The 23,233-nt window shown below is 43.5% G+C and overlaps 1 protein-coding gene across 1 annotated transcript in view; it reads right to left on the minus strand.

Moving 5' to 3' along the window:
• LOC126140239 (uncharacterized) overlaps positions 1–5,025 on the minus strand; it is an 80,336-nt gene extending 75,311 nt beyond the window's left edge. The window contains exon 1 of the mRNA XM_049915233.1: positions 4,996–5,025. Within this exon, the coding sequence (XP_049771190.1) occupies positions 4,996–5,025 (30 nt within the window). The remainder of the gene's footprint in view (positions 1–4,995) is intronic.
• Positions 5,026–23,233: the final 18,208 nt, after the last annotated feature.

The following is a 23,233-nucleotide window of genomic DNA, read 5'->3' on the forward strand; positions in this document are numbered from 1 at the left end:
AATGACTTGGTAGACGTCCGTAGCTCCAGGCGTCTATCAAGCCGTTAGCAGACGTCGTTAGTAAACATTTACGATATGTAGAGTGACATGCAGATGATCGTAACCTCCTTCAACACAATATCTCATCCTCAACAAATGAATTTAATGTAATGTATGGCATGACGTAAAAAAGTCCAGCAGCATTTGATTACGTGGTCGCCAACCATCCTCTGGAATTTGCGGTATAGTACCAGACTGTGTAGCTGCCGAGGAAGTGCTTCGCAGCCTTACGTCATTCATGTACGCAACACTTTGCTTCGTCCTCGTCCGCCGCACCCCTTGGTAACCAAGTTGGGCAGCTTAATTTTCCCACGGTATGGAGGACCCACGTCAACGTGATTTTAAATTGTCGCCATCACCGTGTCCACGCGTGAGAAACACAGCCAAACTTCCACAGAGCCCTCTTTGTAATCATTCTCAAATTCCCGGTATTACAGAACACCGATTCTTGTGTCGGGACCAAAACGTCATTTGGAAATGGACGTGAAAGACACTGGCCCTCTTCACCAGTACGGCGCCTGGAAAAATCACATCACATTTATTACAACCGGACTGGGAATTTTTCCCGCCCGCCAAACGTTACAGTTACGTTTGGCAGGCTGCGCGCTTTGTGTACTATGCCCTTTAGACTGCACATCCCGATCCTGAAGACTGCGGGACCCACCCTAAAGATCATCACTGGTATCTAACGAAGCGCGTACGAACAAGACACAAACGTACTTTCGTAATGGAGGACCCACGAACGTACAGTCAACGTGATTTTAAATTGTCGCCATCACCGTGTCCACGCGTGAGAAATAGAGCCAAACTTCACCCGCATTATACTGTACAGTATAATGGAATGTAGTCGAATTAAATCGGGTATTGCTGCGGGAATTAGATTAGGAAATGAGACGCTTTAGCCGGCCGCGGTGGTCTAGCGATTCTAGGCGCTCAGTCGGGAGCCTCGCGACTGCTACGGTCGCAGGTTCGAATCCTGCCTCGGGCATGGATGTGTGTGATGTCCTTAGTTTAGTTAGGTTTAAGTAGTTCTAAGTTCTAGGGGACTGATGACCATAGATGTTAAGTCCCATAGTGCTCAGAGCCATTTGAACCATTTTTTTTTTTTTGAGACGCTTAAAGTTGTAAATGATTGTTGCTATTTGGGGAGCAAAATAACTGATGATCATCGAAGCAGAGAGAATACAAACTGTAGACTGGCAACGGCAAGGAAAGAAGAGAAATTTTTCAACATCGAGTATAGGTTAAAGTGTCATGAACTCTTTTCTGAAAGTATTTGTATGGAGTGTAGCCGTGTATGGAAGTGAACTGATAACTGGTTTGGAAAAGAAGAGAATAGAAGCTTTCGAAATGTTGTGCTACAGAAGAATTCTGAAGATTAGATGGTTCAAAAATGGTTCAATGGCTCTGAGCACTATGGTATTTAATTTCTGAGGTCATCAGTCCCCTAGAACATAGAACTACTTAAACCTAATTAACCTAAGGACATCATACACATCCATGCCCGAGGCAGGATTCGAACCTGAGACCGTAGCGGTCGCGCAGTTCCAGACTGTAGCACCTAGAACCGCTTGGCCACTCCGGCCACCGAAGATTAGATGGGTAGATTGCGTAACTAATGATGAGGTACTGAATAGAATTGGGGAGAAGAGGAATTTCTGGCACAACGTAACTAGAAGAAGGGATCGGTTGGTAGGACATGTTCTGAGGCGTCAAGGGAGCACCAATTTAGTAATGAAGGGCAGCGTGGAGGGTAAACAGTTTCAGAAGGATGTAGGTTGCAGTAGTTACTCGGAGATGAAGAAGATTGCACAGGATAGAGTAACATGGAGAGCTGCATCTAACCAGTCTCTGGACTGACGACCACAACCACAACAACAGGATTTGAACGAGATAACTACTACTTTTGTATCAGTTTACAAGAGTGCGTTATCTCGGCTACGGAAACTGGTTTTTGGCCGATAGTATGCACTCATTCGAACATATGCCCCACCACAGTTTTCTGAATTTATACGTTACACGTTTGTATTAGGCCTCTGACAGTCACTACTCGATTGTCCTTTCAGTAGGAAACAGATGATGAAAATTTAAATTGAACTACTGATGAACCCAAACGGTTGACTTTAAGCTCTCTTTCCCGTTACCGCACAGCAGCTCCTCAGAGTTCATCCAACTGTAGCCGTTACTAATCTGCTGCTGACTTACGCGATTAATGCGTATCAGCACATCGTCAGTCACAGTAATTTGTAGGAAAGTAAGGCTCCATTTATGATTCGCTAATCCTACAACCAGGTACGGCTAAGTTTTTCCCTTTAGCGAAGGACAGATGAATACAACTTCGTTTTTAATTTCTACATGTTGTCAAAGCCTGTCTCCGTTAATGTGTATATTTCTATAGTTAACACAGAGTCAACATCTGTGAAACTAAGGAGTGTTATCGACACTGTGTAGTTGATGTAACCCACCGTCAGTAGTAGCAGTCCAATTACACTTTCATGAGACACACCCAAAGTGTAGAAAACCAGTGCAAATCTTGTTAAGTATCTGATGTGTGTTGTTCACTTAGTGAGTGTTTTGTTCTTGGGAGGCGTATCAGTAATAGCAGTTGTAGTAGTAGTTTTATTCGCCGCAGATCACTTTTACAGAGTTCTTGGACATATGTCGGTGTTAAAATTTGACAACAATAAAAATAACGAATTCACATATAAAGTTTGGCAAGGGTGGGATAGGTAGTGGGCCGTGACCGTACAGTACGAATGATCCCCGTATTTTCTGAAGTAATTTAGGGAAACCACGTAAAAACTGAATGAAGACGCCCGGATGAAAATCGGAGCATCCATACTCTCGAATAATAGGCAATTATGTTTAAAACGGCACTGCCTCGTTCGGTTTATCACTAGTCTACTATACTGTTCTACAAAGAAGTAATTTGATAACGTCCAAAGCTAGTGCTGCACTTTTCAATCGTTTCTCACCCCCGGCAATGCCTACATGTTCCACACAGTTCACACTTGTTTCATAACGTAGCATTACTCACACTGTTAGCTGATGTCAGGACCATAGCGACGATTCTGCTGGCTAAATAAACAAGAAAAGTTGCTTTGTTAACTGTTGAAAAATGTTAGTATAGTATCTCCACTCTGCAACATCCCAATTTCGACAGTCTTTGTCCTATATTTTCCTAGACCAGAGCCCGCATCTCGTGGTCGTGCGGTAGCGTTCTCGCTTCCCACGCCCGGGTTCCCGGGTTCGATTCCCGGCGGGGTCAGGGATTTTCTCTGCCTCGTGATGGCTGGGTGTTGTGTGCTGTCCTTAGGTTAGTTAGGTTTAAATAGTTCTAAGTTCTAGGGGACTGATGACCATAGATGTTAAGTCCCATAGTGCTCAGAGCCATTTGAACCATTTGAACCTAGACCAGAGACATTTTGGTTGCATACTTACATAATGAAACTCTTGTGTAATTTCGTTACTTGTGGTGGGAATGGGAAAATTGTAACTACTTCTGTCTCAAGCTTGTGAATATGACTTTTCCCCTGTTAAGTCGGGTACTTATGCCAATTTAATACGAAGCCACAGAAAGCGTCAGGAAACTGTTGATTTAATTACGTTTCCTTACCACTAGCATAGTTTACTTCTGGGTGCGTTCTCATAAAGCACAGAAAGTGTTATAAACTAGACAGGACGGAATCAAAATGACTGCAGAATTTAATCATACTTTTTAAGGATGATATAGCTGTATGGCACAGAGGCAACAAACGCTATAAATAGTTTCTAGGTTGTGCTTAACTTAAAAAATTTACGAACAATCGAGTCACTTCTTTCCGTTTACTGTCTACACTAAAAAGCAACACCACAGCGAATTTAGAATCTGCTCCACTAACTGCAGATTTCGCGCAACCGGTTCAAATAGCTCTGAGCACTATGGGACTCAACTTCTGAGGTCATTAGTCCCCTAGAACTAGTTAAACCTAACTAACCTAAGGACGTCACACACAATCATGCCCGAGGCAGGATTCGAACCTGCGACCGTAGCGGTTGACAGACCTGTCAATACAAGCATTGATATAAGAGCTCACCATAGAACGACAAGCGACCCTTTTCATCACGGGATCTTTCAATCGGTGCGGGAGTTTCACGGATATGCTGAAAAAACTCCAGTGTCTCGAGCCACGAGAGAAGCATTGCGCATGACGGAGGTGCTTCCTGTTAAAACTCCGGGTGCGTATTTTTCAAGAAGAGCCGGGCAACATAATATCTCCCCCCATATAACTCTCGCGAAATGGCCACGACTAGAAACTCGAAGAAATTAGAGCTCATACGTAAGTCATCGGCAAACATTCTTCTCACGGACCATTCACGAGTGGGTCAAGGAAGGGGGAAAAGTCAGTAATACCAGAAATACTCTCCACCACACACCGTAAGGTAGCTTGCAGACTATTGATACAAATCGAAGTGACAGAGGACCTCCCTTGCTTGCAACTCTCAAAGATTGTGTAAACACCCTTAAGTCCAACCATGAGCGCAATGCTACATGAACCGCTTTCAAATTCAAATTCCTGGTCCGACAACGAAAATGGATTTTGCACGATTTTCCTACAACACGTGAACACCAGCTTATGCGGCGTCTCTAAAGACTACAATTTCGACGGTAGCTTAAATTCTAACCATTCTGTCCTATCGGAGCTCAATTTGTCTGAAGAATGCTGCAAACTTCAAAGACAGCTTAATTACTGTTCCCGTCACCGTGCCAATACAAGGCGTCATTTCTACTCCGTCAGTTATAAGCGACATTTGTTCTTGAGGAATGGCACCTTATTTCACTCAGATTACTTCCTGAACCGAACGATAGCAGTAGCTACTGATGAAGGTACCAGAGAGAGAGCAAATGCTAGTGCAGAGAGACGAAACGCAGGACCAGTAGAGAGGTGAGGTGATGTGACGTGTGGTGGTACTCACGAGAGCAGCTGCGATGGGCGTGGCGCGCATCTCGGAGCAGAGTGGCGGCGGGCGGCGGCAGCGGCGCTTTATAGCGCGGGCGGGCGGGGGCGGGGGGCGGCCGCAAAAACAGCAGAGCGCCGGCGCTTTCCCGCCAGCGGCGCGTGGCTGCCGCGGCCGTTTGTGTGGCACACGTCAAAAGTCTAATAGAGGAGTGTGCTCCTGCTGTTGTAGGGAGCTTATGGCACCACTTCGCTGGCAAGCACTGTGCGTAGTGCTCGACACGGACCCGATACACATCACCAGCAGGTACCGAACTGCGACGTACCGACTCAAGGAATCCTGGACGTGAACAGGAAGCATTTTCATCCCATACTTAAGGCTACATTGCCCTTGATCTTTCGTCTCCTCCTTCTTCCTGGCCTTATCCCCTGTCTTCGTGTGGTCAGCACGTTACGCCGGATTTGGAAATAGTGTTAGTGGTAGACGGTGGTTGGATGCCCATCACCACCCATCCTCCAGGTCCCAGGTGCCCTCTACACACGCATACGGTGCGGAATTTGTGCACTCATCTTCCTATTCTCGAGGACGACGGTTCAATCCCGCGTCCGTCCATCCTGATTTAGGTTTTCCGTGATTTCCCTAAATCGCTCCAGGCAAATGACGGGATGGTTCCTTTGAAAGGGCGCGGCTGACTTCCTTCCCTAATCTGATGAGACCGATGACCTCGATGTTTGGTCTCTTCCCCCAAACAAACCCAACCCATCATCTTCCTGGTGTTATCCATGTGAAAATTTGAAATTTAGATACGTTTGTGAACTGTGCAGCTGTGGCAAATCAGCTCTATAAAAATCAACGAGGAATCCGCAGATAAAGATCTTGCTAAACTCAGCTCGCTCTGCCCCTCCATGAGACCCATAGTCCTGTAGACAACTGCGCTGAAGTTGATGCCGTGTTCGTTGACTTCAGGTAGGTAGTTGACACCGTCCCGCACTGCCGTGTAATGAAAAAACAAACGAGCTTACGAGTATCGGTCCAGATTTCCGAGTGGATTCAAGGCTTTCTTGCATGTAGAACTTAACAGGTTGCTCTTGACAGAACGAAATCGACAGATGCAAATTTAATTTTCCGAGTGCTTCAAGGAAGTGTGATTGGAACGATACTGTTTACAGTGTATTGATAGTGACCGGGCCAAATATCTCACGAAATAAGCATAAAAAAACTACAAACAACGAAACTCGTCTAGTTTGAAGGGGGAAACCAAATGACGCTATGGTTGGCCCTCTAGATGGCACTGCCATAAGTCAAACGGATATCAACTGATTTTTTTTCAAATACGAACACCCATTTTTTATTACATATTCGTGTAGTACGTAAAGAAATAGGAATCTTTTAGTTGGACCACTTTTTTCGCTTTGTGATAGATGGATCTGTAATAGTCACAAACGTATAAGTACGTGGTATCACGTAACATTCCGCCAGCGTCGACGGTATTTGCTTCGTGATACATTACCCGTGTGAAAATGGACCGTTTACCAATTGCGGGAAAGGTCGATATCGTGTTGATGTACGGCTATTGTGATGAAAATGCGCAACGGGCGTGTGCTATGTATACTGCTCGGTATCCTGGACGACATCATCCAAGTGTCCGGACCGTTCGCCGGGTAGTTTCGTTATTTAAGGAAACAGGAAGTGTTCAGCCACATGTGAAACGTCAACCACAACCTGCAATAAATGATGATGCCAAAGTAGGTGTTTTAGCTGCTGTCGCGGCTAATCCGCACATCATTAACAGACAAATTACGCGAGAATCGGGAATCTCAAAACGTCGGTGTTGAGAATGCTACATCAACATCGATTGCACCCGTACCATATTTCTATGCAACAGGAATTGCATGGCGATTACTTTGAACGTCGTGTACAGTTCCGCCACTGGGCACAAGAGAAATTACGGAACGATGACAGATTTTTTTGCACGCGTTCTATTTAGCGACGAAGCGTCATTCACCAACAGCGGTAACATAAACCGGCGTAATATGCACTATTGGGCAACGGAAAATCCACGATGGCTGCGACAAGTGGAACATCAGCGACCTTGGCGGGTTAATGTATGGTGCGGCATTATGGTAGGAAGGATAATTGGTCCACATTTTATCGATGGCAATCTAAATGGTGCATTGTATGCTGATTTCCTACGTAATGTTCTACCAATGTTACTACAAGATGTTTCACTGCATGACAGAATGGCGATGTACTTCCAACATGATGGATGTCCGGCACATAGCTCGCGTGCGGTTGAAGCGGTATTGAATAGCATATTTCATGACAGGTGGACTGGTCGTCGAAGCACGTTCACCGGATCTGACGTCCCCGGATTTCTTTCTGTGGGGAAAGTTGAAGGATATTTGCCATCGTGATCCACCGACAACGCCTGACAACACGCGTCAGCGCATTGTCAATGCATGTGCGAACATTACGGAAGGCGAACTACTCGCTGTTGAGAGGAATGTCGTTACACTTATTGCCAAATGCATTGAGGTTGACGGACATCACTTTGAGCATTTATTGCATTAATGTAGTATTTACAGGTAATCACGCTATAACAGCATGCTTTCTCAGAAATGATAAGTTCACAAAGGTACATGAATCACATTGTAACAATTTCTTTATGTACTAAACGAATATGCAATAAAAATTGGGGTTCCTATTTTTAAAAAAACGCAGTTGATATCCATTTGACCTATGGAAGCGCCATCTAGCGGACCAATCATAGCGCCATCTGGTTTCCCCCTTCAAGCTAGACAAGTTTCGTTCTTTGTTGTTTTTTCGTTTGACGCTTATTTCGTGAGATACGAGGGCAGTTCAATAAGTAATGCAACACATTTTTTTTCTCGGCCAATTTTGGTTGAAAAAAACCGGAAATTTCTTGTGGAATATTTTCAAACTTTCCCGCTTCGTCTCGTATAGTTTCATTGGCTTCCGACAGGTGGCAGCGCTGTACGGAGCTGTTAAAATGGCGTCTGTAACGGATGTGCGTTGCAAACAACGGGCAGTGATCGAGTTTCTTTTGGCGGAAAACCAGGGCATCTCAGATATTCATAGGCGCTTGCAGAATGTCTACGGTGATCTGGCAGTGGACAAAAGCACGGTGAGTCGTTGGGCAAAGCGTGTGTCATCATCGCCGCAAGGTCAAGCAAGACTGTCTGATCTCCCGCGTGCGGGCCGGCCGTGCACAGCTGTGACTCCTGCAATGGCGGAGCGTGCGAACACACTCGTTCGAGATGATCGACGGATCACCATCAAACAACTCAGTGCTCAACTTGACATCTCTGTTGGTAGTGCTGTCACAATTGTTCACCAGTTGGGATATTCAAAGGTTTGTTCCCGCTGGGTCCCTCGTTGTCTAACCGAACACCATAAAGAGCAAAGGAGAACCATCTGTGCGGAATTGCTTGCTCGTCATGTGGCTGAGGGTGACAATTTCTTGTCAAAGATTGTTACAGGCGATGAAACATGGGTTCATCACTTCGAACCTGAAACAAAACGGCAATCAATGGAGTGGCGCCACACCCACTCCCCTACCAAGAAAAAGTTTAAAGCCATACCCTCAGCCGGTAAAGTCATGGTTACAGTCTTCTGGGACGCTGAAGGGGTTATTCTGTTCGATGTCCTTCCCCATGGTCAAACGATCAACTCTGAAGTGTGTTGTGCTACTCTTCAGAAATTGAAGAATCGACTTCAGCGCGTTCGTAGGCACAAAAATCAGAACGAACTTCTCCTTCTTCATGACAACGCAAGACCTCACACAAGTCTTCGCACCCGAGAGGAGCTCACAAAACTTCAGTGGACTGTTCTTCCTCATGCACCCTATAGCCCCGATCTCGCACCATCGGATTTCCATATGTTTGGCCCACTGAAGGACGCAATCCGTGGGAGGCACTACGCGGATGATGAAGAAGTTATTGATGCAGTACGACGTTGGCTCCGACATCGACTAGTGGAATGGTACCGTGCAGGCATACAGGCCCTCATTTCAAGGTGGCGTAAGGCCGTAGCATTGAATGGAGATTACGTTGAAAAATAGTGTTGTGTAGCTAAAAGATTGGGGAATAACCTGGTGTATTTCAATGCTGAATAAAACAACCCCTGTTTCAGAAAAAAATGTGTTGCATTACTTATTGAACTGCCCTCGTATTTGGCCCGGTCACGATCAATGGACCACCCTAGATAAACGGTCGAGTAGCTCTTTAAGACTGTTCACAGACGATACGTTTGTCTATAAAAGGAAGTAGCAACACCAGTAAGCATGGATTTGCAGAATGACCTGCAACGGATTGATGAATGGATCAATTCATGGCAGTTCACTCTGTACGTAAATAAATGTAACGTATTGCACATACACAGGAAGAGAGATCCACTTCTGCACAGTTACACTATTGATGACAAATCGCTAGAAACAGTGTCTAACGTAAAATATCTGGAAGTAATTGTCCAGAGCGACCTTACTGGAATGACGCCATAAAGTAAATAGCAGGAAAAACAGAGGCCAGACTGAGATTTATAGGTACAATGTTAAGGAAATGTAGCTCATCCACGAAGTAAGTGGCATACAAGGCGCTTGTTCGATCGGTTCTTGAGTACTATTCATTTATCTGGGATCCTTACCAGGCAGGAGTGATAGAAGAGTTAGCCAAGATTCAACGAAGAGCGGAGCGTTTCGTCACGGGATCGTTTATCGTAGAGAGAGCGTTACAGAAACGCTCAAAAAACTGCAGTACAAATGTTACAAGAGAGGCGTCATGCATCACAGAGACATTTATTATTGAAATTTCGTGAGAACACTTTCCAGAAATGTCGAACACAACATATTGCTCTCTCACACATACAGCTCGCGAACTGCCCAACACGAGAAAATTCGAGAAATGAGGACTAATACAGAGGCTTATGGACAATCATTCTCCCCACGCGCCGTTTGCGAATGGAACTGGAAAGGGGGGATCATTTAGTAGTACCAGAAGTACCCTCCGTCACATACCGTTAGGCTACTTGCGGAGTCTGATGTAGATGCAGGTAGTTTAGAGTCAGTTGGTAACGGACGCACACTCATTTTTTTCCCTTGTGGCAGGCACACATTACTGGCCGAGCTATAGCGGCACTGCATCTTTACCTGAAATAAAGTACAAAGAATTATAATGCAGGTAACTTATTTTCTCTTTTAATTTCGGATAACTTTGTGTAGAAGACAAGCATGTACGTATTTCTTTGCCTACATCACGTTGCGATGACACAGTATACATACTCCGTACAGCTTACAACACATGTCAGCTTTTTGTGTATACTACCTCAGAAGTCTTCTCGTTAGTCAGCTTTGACAGAGCATACCAAACAGTGCAAAAAAAATTCGCAAACATAATCCCACCAGCCAGCACGGTCATTCACTGCCCACTAAATTGCTGAACTGGGGCACGCCAAGTTTCTGAACGTCGCCTCTTATAAAAGATTGTACTCTAACCTATCCTCATCACTGATAATTTTAACAATTTTTGGGTGGTCACTGACACACACTGAGTGACAACCCATTACCACAAGGTGTTCGAAATGGTTCAAATGGCTCTGAGCACTATGGGACTCAACTGCTGTGGTCATAAGTCCCCTAGAACTTAGAACTACTTAAACCTAACTAACCTAAGGACATCACACACATCCATGCCCGAGGCAGGATTCGAACCTGCGACCGTAGCGGTCGTGCGGTTCCAGACTGTAGCGCCTTTAACCGCTCGACCACTCCGGCCGGCTCACCACAAGGCGTGCAGGATGATTGTTGAACAGAGAAGCTACCTTTGAGAAACTCTCATGTAACTGTCACCACTTGTATGATCAAAGCATAACACTCTTACCGTTAAACTGAGAGTTGTCAAATTCTACTGGAGCACTGAACTCATGGTGGGAGGGCATGCAGCTAACTATGTTACCTGTCACATGTAGACTGTTCGTAACCGTGAACAGAAACACATTAATGTGTGTGCTATGCCATTGTAACGACACGAAACGTGGCGCTGACGTAGGTGATAGCGGTAATTCACGATCATAGAACAGTTCCACTGCATCGTCCAATGATATGTCGTCAGCACATCACTCCTGCTGCTGCGTCAAGGAGTCAGAGTTGGATGAAGCAGGTGGTGGATACCTGAAGTCTGCCAAATCAGACAAGTGTAGTGGAAAATCGAATGGCTCCCAAAAATCAGGCTGGTCGACTGTACTGTGGCAGAAGGGAAATATTACTAAATGACAAAATAATATCCCCTGTATTCAGGGGATTCTTTGATGACATTGATCATTATTTAATCTGCAGTGAAATTGGGATTGTGGGGCCGAAAGTGCAGGAGGTCAGGTCCATATGTAGGAGGATAAGAGTGGAGAAACTTCAGGATAAGGAAATCAGGCACAAGTACATAACAGCGATCTCAGAAAGGTACCAGTTAGTTGAATGTAGTCAATTACAGTCATTGGAAAAGGAATGGACAAGGTACAGGGACACAGTACTAGAAGTGGCTAAAGAATGTCTTGGAACAGTAGTGTGAAAAGTAGGATGAAGCAAACAGCTTGGTGGAATGATACAGTCAAGGCAGCCTGTAAAAGGAAAAAGAAGGCGTATCAAAAATGGCTGGATACCAGAACCCAGGTAGACAGAGAAAGTTATGTTGAAGAAAGAAACAAAGCCAAACAGATAATTGCAGCATCCAAGAAGAAATCGTGGGAAGACTTTGGAAACAGGTTGGAGACTATGGGTCAAGCTGCTGGAAAACCATTCTGGAGTGTAATTAGCAGTCTTCGAAAGGGAGGTAAGAAGGAAATGACAAGTATTTTGGACAGGTCAGGAAAACTGCTGGTGAATCCTGTGGATGCCTTGGGCAGATGGAGGGAATATTTTAAAGAGTTGCTCAATGTAGGTGAAAATGCGATCAGTAATGTTTCAGATTTCGAGGTAGAATGGGATAGGAATGATGATGGAAATAGGATCACATTTGAGGAAGTGGAAAAAATGGGCAATAGATTGCAGAGCAATAAGCGGCTGGGGTGGATGAAATTAAGTCTGAACTCATCAAATACAGTGGAATGTCAGGTCTTAAATGGCTACACAGGATAATTGAAATGGCCTGGGAGTCGGGACAGGTTCCATCAGACTGGACAAAAGCAGTAATCACACCAATCTTTAAACATGGAAACAGAAAAGATTGTAACAACTACAGAGGTATCTCTTTAATCAGCGTTATGGGTAAAATCTTCTCAGGTATTGTTGAAAGGAAAGTGCGAGTATTAGTTGAGGACCAATTGGATGAAAATCAGTGTGGGTTTAGGCCTCTTAGAGGTTGTCAGGACCAGATCTTTAGCTTACGGCAAATAATGGAGAAGTGTTATGAGTGGAACAGGGAATTGTATCTATGCTTTATAGATCTAGAAAAGGCATATGACCGGGTTCCTAGGAGGAAGTTATTGTCTGTTCTACAAGATTATGGAATAGGAGGCAAACTATTGCAAGCAATAAAAGGTCTTTACATGGATAGTCAGGCAGCAGTTAGAGTTGACGGTAAATTGAGTTCATGGTTCAGAGTAGTTTCATGGGTAAGACAAGGCTGCAACCTGTCTCCACTGTTGTTCATATTATTTATGGATCATATGTTGAAAACAATAGACTGGCTGGGTGAGATTAAGATATGTGAACACAAAATAAGCAGTCTTGCATATGCGGATGACTTAGTTGTGATGGCAGATTCGATTGAAAGTTTGCAAAGTAATATTTCAGAGCTAGATCAGAAATGTAAGGACTATGGTATGAAGATTAGCATCTCCAAAACGGAAGTAATGTCAGTGGGAAAGAAATATAAACGGATTGAGTGCCAAATAGGAGGAACAAAGTTAGAACAGGTGGACGGTTTCAAGTACTTAGGATGCATATTCTCACAGGATGGGAACATAGTGAAAGAACTGGAAGCGAGGTGTAGCAAAGCTAATGCAGTGAGCGCTCAGCTACGATCTACTCTCTTCTGCAAGAAGAAAGTCAGTACCAAGACTAAGTTATCTGTGCACCGTTCAATCTTTCGACCAACTTTGTTGTATGGGAGCGAAAGCTGGGTGGATTCAGGTTACCTTATCAACAAGATTGAGGTTACGGATATGAAAGTAGCTAGGATGATTGCAGGTACTAGTAGATGGGAACAATGGCAGGAGGGTGTCCACAATGAGGAAATCAAAGAAAAACTGGGAATGAACTCTATAGATGTAGCAGTCAGGGCGAACAGGCTTAGAGACTCATGGATTCAGCAGCAGAGGGTAGGAGGAGTCGGGGCAGACCGAGGAGAAGGTACTTGGATTCGGTTAAGAATGATTTTGAAGTAACAGGTTTAACATCAGAAGAGGCACCAATGTTAGCACTGAATAGGAGATCATGGAGGAACTGTATAAGGGGGGCTATGCTCCAGACTGAACGCTGAAAGGCATAATCAGTCTTAAATGATGATGATGATGTTGATGATGACAAAATAATAGTAACAATAACGAAAAAGAGATGGAGGAGTTAATAACACTTACATAAGAATGAATCAGTTTTCTTCTTTTTATTTTCGTCAGAGGCGGTGGATGATCACTGAACCTTCATGGTTTTGTTCGAGTGGGGTACAGATAAGGAATGGCACTCTCATGAAGCTGGGGACACTAAGGGTTAGAGGGGGCTTTGGCGGGGAAAGGACTAATAGGAGCACAGTACTGGTGGGGGAAGGAGGATGTCGTTTTCTGGTTGTTAAATCCACATTAGTTACATGACGGTTATCACTTTACGTTGAAAGCATTTGACCTTTAACCTGTGTAAACACGGACGCAAATGCCTTACTCGACCGCCAGCTTCTCCATAAATTACTTGCATCACCACGACAGTTACTACTAATTACTTGCAATTATCATTACATTTATTGCCATTAATTACGTCCTAAATATTCAAGACATGTGCTTAAGTGAATGGTTTGTCTACATGAGAGGGCTAGGACAATAGGGTGGTTTATTTACTTAAGAGATCGGAGAATTGTCCCGAAACCCGTCTTCGCCCACTGTCTAGACACTTGGGATATTATGGTGAGAGCGTTGATTGCGTGGGCAGCCTTTATCCGCAGCAGTGTTAGGTCCTTCGTTCGGTTTTACAACGTGGTTGGAGCACGGGGCAATCAACATCCACTTTCTCTTTATCCATCCATGTCAACATGCTGTCTGTCTCATTCCTTTTCTACTAATTAAATAGTATTATGGGTGTTAATATGAATATAAGATCATTTTTTCTGCTTTTTGTAAATGTGTGGTCATGTTAAGTTATGTGGTACGTTGAAGGGCATTGGCATCCAAAATTAAAGCAACAAACCGCTATTTCCCCGTCCTGTGTCCAATTCACGATATAACCATACGAACTCTCAACAGATGTCAGTGCAGTGATGTTCTGCTCGGAAGATGGCATTACAGTCAATGGACAACCATGCCAAAGATGACGTCAGTGCATCTATCAAACGAAATAGTGTTTTCCGTGTGTCCCACATTCACAGCTGCTGTGTACACAGTCACAGACGGTTCAGTATGGCACAGAGAGGACGCCTACGGTGGAGGGCCATAGAAAGAATGGAAGCAAAAAATGATTCAAATGGCTCTGAGCACTATGTGACTTAACTACTTAAACCTAACTAACCTAAGGACATCACACACATCCATGCCCGAGGCAGGATTCGAATCTGCGACCGTAGCGACTGTAGCGCCTAGAACCGCTCGGCCACTCCGGCCGGCAAGAATGGAAGCAGGCAGTAGCTAACTGATGTGGCCCGATGGCTTAGTGTGATTCGTTGTTTTTTCTCAGATATGGCGACAATTTCATAGAGATCGAAACTGTATCCCAAAGGACAGGGCAGAGCCGACCACGTGTGACATCAGAAAGAGAAGACCGTTATTTGGCTGTAAGGGCACGACGGTGCCGCCTTAGTACTGTACGGCAACTGGTATCTGACCACGTAGCATGCACTAGACGTGTTGTATAGAGGCAAAAGATGTACAGAAGGCTTCCGCAGAGTGGCTTTTATTGTCGGAGACGTGCTGTTTTGCCTATCTCTGACGCATCTTCATAGAAGGGAACATCTTGAGTAGACCGTCAACATGCCACCAGAACGGTCGAACAGTGGGCCAATAATGTTCTTCTCAGAGATTAGTCCCGATTTGGTCGACAGAGTGATTCTCTACGGATTCGCATGTGGAGATAATGTGGAACACGGTTTCAGGACCCAAAAACTGTGGAAAGAGACCGATATCGAGGAAAATCCTAACAGTGTTGGCAGGGATTATGTTCAGTACTCGAACACCTCTTCAGGAAATTATATGAGTGAATCGGCAAGGTTTAACTGCTGTCAGGTATCGTGGCGAGATCTTGGGATTCATGTGCAGTTGTTGCGAGGTGCTGTGAGCCCAGACTTAGAGCTGATCATCGATAATATTCGTCCTCATAGAGCACCGGTGGTAGATGTTTTTTTTTGTTTTTTTTTTTTTTTTTTTTTTGGAAACAGAAGATATTGCACGCATGGCTTCCACCAACCACTTTCCAGGACTTGCAAGCAGCTCTGCAGGAAGAATTGGCGTTATTGCCTCAACATGAGACTGATGACACCATTCACAGCATGCCGCGTCGTTGTCGGTCATGTGTTGCTGCCAGAGGTCGTCCGTTCCCACAGTGAGAACATCAAACAGTTGTCGGAATGTGTGTGCAATTGCATTAAGTTGGAAAAACGAAGACCATTTTTGTCTACCGTTATATATATTGCAGTTGTTTACGTTCTTTTCCTACTTTACTATCACCTGTTTATACTATTTTGTGGCAAAATAAACGCAACCTTGCAAAATTTCCGTCTGTTCCTTTAATTGTCTACACCAGAGTACGTCATGAAACTTTGTGTTTATTTTGTAATACTTACTCTGGTCTTTGTTTAGATCCCCACATGTATACACTTCACAACTTCTTTCTGCAGAGAAGTACATTCGGTTTCATTAAATTTCAAGAGGAAAGAGAATGATCCGCTTTCAGCAAAGAAAAATTTTATTTTTAAATGAAATTTTCAGCTAAGAAGGTAAGTTAGCATTTTAGTGATGGAAACGCTGATATTTAGCTACTATACTAGCTCATTTCAATTTATGAGGTGTTTTAAGATATAACGTGGAAGTATATTTGCATTACAAGAAGTAAATCTACAGAGATGTGGGGTAGCTACATGAGATTTGTTGCAAAGGTTTTGGTTTGAAATTATTTTATTTCACCTTGAGTTAAATACCCTTTTCATCTTTCCGTTGCCCTGTGAGAAAGTTTCTGGTGACTACAGCATATAAGATAAAACTTCATGTTGTTGTTCACTTATGGGTCATATTTCATTTAAGGGGCTCCGGAAAGGCTCAAAATCATGAAAAGTTCAATTTTTACTTTTTTGCGTTTTCTGAATCTGCAGACTATTACCTTTTAATAGATATATAATTTATTCAATTCCGAAGACTACAACTATTTTTAAATTATTTTTGAAATGTGTTCTACATGGGCGTGACCCACTGTGGCGCTGTTAAACTGCTGTCAAATGGTGTTATTATTAACGTCCGTGTTCATCAGGTACATTTTAGTGATGTGATAAAGTATGTGTTGTGGCTAACCTATTTTCAGAGACTTAGCAGCACCTGAACTGTTGAAAAAGTGTATTCACGGAAAAACTCAAAACTCCAATGAAAGTGTAAATAGTGTTATATGGTCGAGAATCCCGAAGACTGTATTTGCTGGAATAGAAACACTTCACTTTGGTGTGTATGATGCTGTTGCGACTTTCAATGATGGCAACATTGTAAGGTGCAAGGTATTTAGAAATATGGGAATGAAGATAGGTTCTAACATGGTACGAGCGATGCTTGCTTTAGACAAGGAACGCCTTCGGGCTGCAGACAGGGCTGTAAAGAGTCTAGAAATACAAGCAAGAGTAAACAGGAGGAGGAACAAGAGGAAGCTGGAGGAGGAGTTTGCAGAGGATGAAGATAATCCATCCTATGGACCTGGAATGTACTAAAAAGTTAATCCAATCTTTGTCGCTCGATTCCCAAAACTTTTATTTTCTCATACTAATTACATGTTTTCTAAGGATCTTCCAAACATATTTGTTTCAAACTTTCAGTAAATGTTACACAGTACCTTCTGCATAATTTAACACAGCCTTTTTCCAAAAAACTGTATATTTTTGAATATATAAATAAAAAATTGCAAAAAAATGTTGTGAATTTTCATTACAATTGAAAAAAATCATCTTTAATAACTGAACTAAAATTTTGTAAAATCCCTGTGTTACGTTGTAGCCCATATTCCAATAAATAATCTGTAAAAAGTTCAACTTCCTACCTCAAATACTTTGTGAGGAAAGATGTAATTTGTAAGCGTTATTTTAACATTGCAAGTATAGGGCGTTCCGGAGCCCCTTAAAGAAGAATGTTTCAGGGTATTAAAACTCTCATCATGGTATCTCATGAAGCCACAAGTTAAAGTTTAATGTAATGATGCATTTTCAGTCTTTGTTCTTGACGCCTTCCCATTGGCAGGCCCCTCTCAAATTCAAGTGGGGGAATAACTTTGAATCTTTTGCCACTGCTGAAGTCATCATGGCACTTTTTGTCGCAGGCCACTTACTCTCGAAGCACAGGAAGTTTTCATCAGAAAACACAACAGTCCACCACCCTGCCCTCCGATGAGTTCTCGCTTGACACCACTGAGGTCTCAAATGGCGGTGGTTTGAGGCCAGCGGGGTGCACACTACAGAGCGTCTGGCCCGGAGATGTCCTTGAAGTAACCGGTCTGTACCAGCTGCTGAAATTGTTGTTGCAGATGCACTGAAAGCCGCCCACCAACAATTATTTAACATTTAACATTTCTAGAAGGTTCTATAAAGTTCTCATATTTGTAATGTTTGTAAATTCCAAAATATTCTTTGTCTGTATAAGTAGCGGGACTCTCCGTCCACGAATTTAGTTCTTTTCTGCTCTGTCTCTACACTGGTGCTCGCAATTAACGTGCTTTCAGTTCTATGTCTCGTACTTCATTGGCGACACTGCATTATGATTTGGACTCGACTCTGGTTACGACTCAGCAATATTATGACTCTGCTCTTAATGCGACAAATAGCAGCATTTCCAAACTGTTCGTTTACAATGCTTTTCTCCAAATAGCATGATGACAGTTGACTAACTGTAGGAATTGTATATGGCAATAAGAATGAAATGGCCTGCTCCTGAAGAAAACATTAACCGCGGTTAAGGGGCTCTGGAAATGTTCCAAATAATGAAATGTTCAATTTTTACATTTTTTCATTTTAAAAATCTACGGACTTTCCTCTTTCAATTGATACATAATTTATTCAGTTTGGAGGACTACAACTACTTTTAAAATATTTTTAAATGTGTTCCGCATGGTCGTGACCCACTGTGGCGCTGTTAAACTGCAGTCAAACGTTGTACTCATGAATCTACCTGCTGATCGTGTACATTTTAGTGATGTGTTACAAAACAGGTGTTGTGGCTAACGTGTGATTGTTCGATATATAACGTTCTATCGACTGACGTGTATTTCATGTTTATTTACTCCTTCGTAATCCTGGGAAAAATCGTGGAGAATTTTGTTCATTGAAGTCTCTGATTTATTGAAGGATAATCATGGGTAAACGTAAAGTGACTAGAAATCGTCTGAAGGCTTTTAAGAAAAGGAGAAATGTTGGAAAGCCAAAGGTAAATGTTATTACCGTAAACAATAAAGACGATAACCCAGTGTATGAAGCTAACTTTGCTGGTACACCTGTCCATTGCAGTCAAAGTGAAAAAGAAAGTACTTCGCAGAAGAAGCTTGGTTTAGTTAGTGAAAAGTATGAATGTGTTATGGGCGAATCTGATGTGAGTGAAATATTTGATATGTCAGTTTTCAACGGAACTTTTTCAATCTGTGTAAGATGTATTCAGTGTAGTGAAGTCGGTCTGCAACTCTGTATAAAAAATCACGTAGGACATGCCAGTGAAATGGAACTGAGATGTGATAAGTGTTCCTTCATGGCCACTTTTTGGTACAGTTCTGCAGTAACTCCAAATGAAGAAAATGGTAGCAAAATCTATAAACGCATCAGTAGATTTCCTTACGCCTTGTGTACAGTTGGTAAGGGTGCTACTGCAGGTGCAGTTTTCTTTGGCATGATGAATGTTCCAATTCCCCGAAACATGTTTACGAACTATAATAGATTTGTAAGATCCTAAATAGAAGATGTCTGTATAAAATGTATGAAGAAAGCTGTGGAAGAGGCAGTAATAGAAAACAGTGGTAACAGAGACTTGACTGCAGCATTCGATGGTACCTGACATAAACGGGGACAAACATCTCTTCATGGTGTAGCATGTGCCCCAAGTATGTATAGAGGGAAGATTTTAGATGTGGTTGTAATACACTCCTGGAAATTGAAATAAGAACACCGTGAATTCATTGTCCCAGGAAGGGGAAACTTTATTGACACATTCCTGGGGTCAGATACATCACATGATCACACTGACAGAACCACAGGCACATAGACACAGGCAACAGAGCATGCACAATGTCGGCACTAGTACAGTGTATATCCACCTTTCGCAGCAATGCAGGCTGCTATTCTCCCATGGAGACGATCGTAGAGATGCTGGATGTGGTCCTGTGGAACGGCTTGCCATGCCATTTCCACCTGGCGCCTCAGTTGGACCAGCGTTCGTGCTGGACGTGCAGACCGCGTGAGACGACGCTTCATCCAGTCCCAAACATGCTCAATGGGGGACAGATCCGGAGATCTTGCTGGCCAGGGTAGTTGACTTACACCTTCTAGAGCACGTTGGGTGGCACGGGATACATGCGGACGTGCATTGTCCTGTTGGAACAGCAAGTTCCCTTGCCGGTCTAGGAATGGTAGAACGATGGGTTCGATGACGGTTTGGATGTACCGTGCACTATTCAGTGTCCCCTCGACGATCACCAGTGGTGTACGGCCAGTGTAGGAGATCGCTCCCCACACCATGATGCCAGGTGTTGGCCCTGTGTGCCTCGGTCGTATGCAGTCCTGATTGTGGCGCTCACCTGCACGGCGCCAAACACGCATACGACCATCATTGGCACCAAGGCAGAAGCGACTCTCATCGCTGAAGATGACACGTCTCCATTCGTCCCTCCATTCACGCCTGTCGCGACACCACTGGAGGCGGGCTGCACGATGTTGGGGCGTGAGCGGAAGACGGCCTAACGGTGTGCGGGACCGTAGCCCAGCTTCATGGAGACGGTTGCGAATGGTCCTCGCCGATACCCCAGGAGCAACAGTGTCCCTAATTTGCTGGGAAGTGGCGGTGCGGTCCCCTACGGCACTGCGTAGGATCCTACGGTCTTGGCGTGCATCCGTGCGTCGCTGCGGTCCGGTCCCAGGTCGACGGGCACGTGCACCTTCCGCCGACCACTGGCGACAACATCGATGTACTGTGGAGGTCTCACGCCCCACGTGTTGAGCAATTCGGCGGTACGTCCACCCGGCCTCCCGCATGCCCACTATACGCCCTCGCTCAAAGTCCGTCAACTGCACATACGGTTCACGTCCACGCTGTCTCGGCATGCTATCAGTGTTAAAGACAGCGATGGAGCTCTGTATGCCACGGCAAACTGGCTGACACTGACGGCGGCGGTGCACAAATGCTGCGCAGCTAGCGCCATTCGACGGCCAACACCGCGGTTCCTGGTGTGTCCGCTGTGCCGTGCGTGTGATCATTGCTTGTACAGCCCTCTCGCAGTGTCCGGAGCAAGTATGGTGGGTCTGACACACCGGTGTCAATGTGTTCTTTTTTCCATTTCCAGGAGTGTATTTAACTATTGTGTCCACAAAAAATAAAGGTAAACACGAAATAACTGCACAGCTAACTATAGTGGAAGCAGTGGATTGGAAGCGGCTGGTGTTGCTAGTATATTTCACAGTGTCGATGAAATGAGGAAGACTGGGCTCTTTTTTCTTTATAATTTTTCAACCGATGAAAGTTCCCATCATTACTTGTGTCCCAAAGGAGAAAACAGTTGATATAAGTGCAATAAGGGATCGCTATCTGGTGATGTGTACACTCATAAACATAGTCTGCCTGATGCATTAATGGAGGTGAGAAAACCTATTTTCAGAGACGTAGCGGCACCTGAAAAAGTGTGTTCTGGGAAAAACTCAAAAGCCCAATGAAAGTGTAAATAGTGTTATATGATCAAGACTCCCTAAGATTGTGTTTGTTGGAATAGAAACACTTCAGTGTGGTGTGTATGATGCTGTTGCTACTTTCAACTAAGGTGTAAAGTATTTTGAAATACGGGAATGAAGATAGGTTTCAGCATGGTACGAACGATGCTTGCTTTATACAAGGAACATCTTCGGACTGTTGGCAGGGCTGTAAACAGCCTAGAAGTACAAGCCAGAGTTAACAGGAGAAGGACAAAGAGGAGTGTGGAGGAGGAGTTTGCAGAAGATGATCATAACCTATCATATGGACCTGGAATGCATTAAAAAGGTAATCCAAACTTTATTACTCGATTCCCAAAAGTTTTATTTTTTCATACAAACAATATGTTTTCTCAGGATCTACCAAACCAATTTGTTTCAGATTTTCCGCTAATGTTACAAAGTCCCTTCTGCGTAATTTAACACAGCCTTTTTCCAAAAACCTGTACATTGTTGAATTTATAAACAAGAACTGGCACAAAAAGTAGTGAATTTTCATTACAATAGAAAAAAATTAACCTATAGCAACTGAGTTCAAAATTTTAAATAATCCTGTGATAAGTTATAGTCAAAACTCCAAATAATAACCTGTAAGAACTTCAATTTCCTAGCCCAAATACTTTCTGAGAAAACATGTAATTTATAAGCGCTACTTTAACATTGAGACGATAGGGCTTTCTGGGGCCCCTTAACTGCCATATAGTGTAAAAAGGCCGAAAGGAAATTCGCAGTGAAATCCATTACGTCACTAGCGATAAGCTTCTAATTTTCATAATATCAAATATGCGTAGTCAAAGAGAGTAAGAAGAATTTTACAGAGTCCTGAAAAATCTGACAAGGGGACCCTCCATACTGTAAATCACGGATTTTGATGCTCTTCAAATATGTTGTAGAAGCACTTGCCCTGAGTACCTGGCTATACGGGTTTTAGCGACGGGCCTTGGTTTTTGAGAAAATCGATTTTGATGTTCATTACGCGCTTTGTATACCCGAAACATTTCACATGTTCCGAGCAAGTCAGCGTAGCGCAGCAGTCCAGTTTCACGGCTACCGTACTGGAAGTACCGTATTCGAATCCTGCTCCCACATGTTTTTTTATGCATGCAAGAACTGTCCGTAAAATTTGCCCCTGACATTCAAAAACTAGTAGATGAATTAACTGGGAAATACAGAAATGTAGTCGTGTCCTGCACGAAATCCGGGAAGTTCACGAAATTGGTGTACGAAGAATTTTTGCGTTCTGTAATTCTTCCGTACGTGGGACAGAAAATGTTTTTGTACATTTTCGATTCGTGGGGAGGGCAAACCGGTTCAACATTATACGATCATATATTCACAGATCAAAGGAAAGCGAGCACCTGCACCCTAAAAGTGGTCCCGTCAAAGTGCACTCCTTATTGCCAGCCCCGCGGTGTTTGTTTTTACCGACAGGTGAAAATCTTCACGAAAATTATTCAGAATGTTCCCAACTTGATGAAAGACAATAGAGTAATCGCTTCTAGGGAAGATTCGATAAAATTACAGTCGATAATCCTACATCAATTCAGTGCTCCTAATTTTGAAAGCAAGATTAGATACGCATGGTTCGCATCGAAATTAGCGGATGAAAGAGAAATCTTTTTCTTTACAAAAGAATTGTGTTTCCCGGTGTCGCTCATGAAGAAACCGTGCGCCTGCAAGACGGTTGCTTTCATAAAATGCATGTGGTGCTGCGAAATTTGTTCTTAGGTTGTTTCTGTGATAAGTATCACCCACAATATCGTTCGGGTACATCAAACAATGTGGACGATGAAAAATAAGATTTGGTAATATTGTATGACAGAAAGAATTAATAACTCAATATGTCTTTCTAATTTCGCACCTCTTACACTGTTTGTCAATATTCTTGGAAATAAAACTGAAAAATTCGGTCGATTTTGAAA

This window comes from Schistocerca cancellata, chromosome 1 (genome assembly GCF_023864275.1).
Source record: "Schistocerca cancellata isolate TAMUIC-IGC-003103 chromosome 1, iqSchCanc2.1, whole genome shotgun sequence".
NCBI classification, from domain to species: domain Eukaryota; kingdom Metazoa; phylum Arthropoda; class Insecta; order Orthoptera; family Acrididae; genus Schistocerca; species Schistocerca cancellata.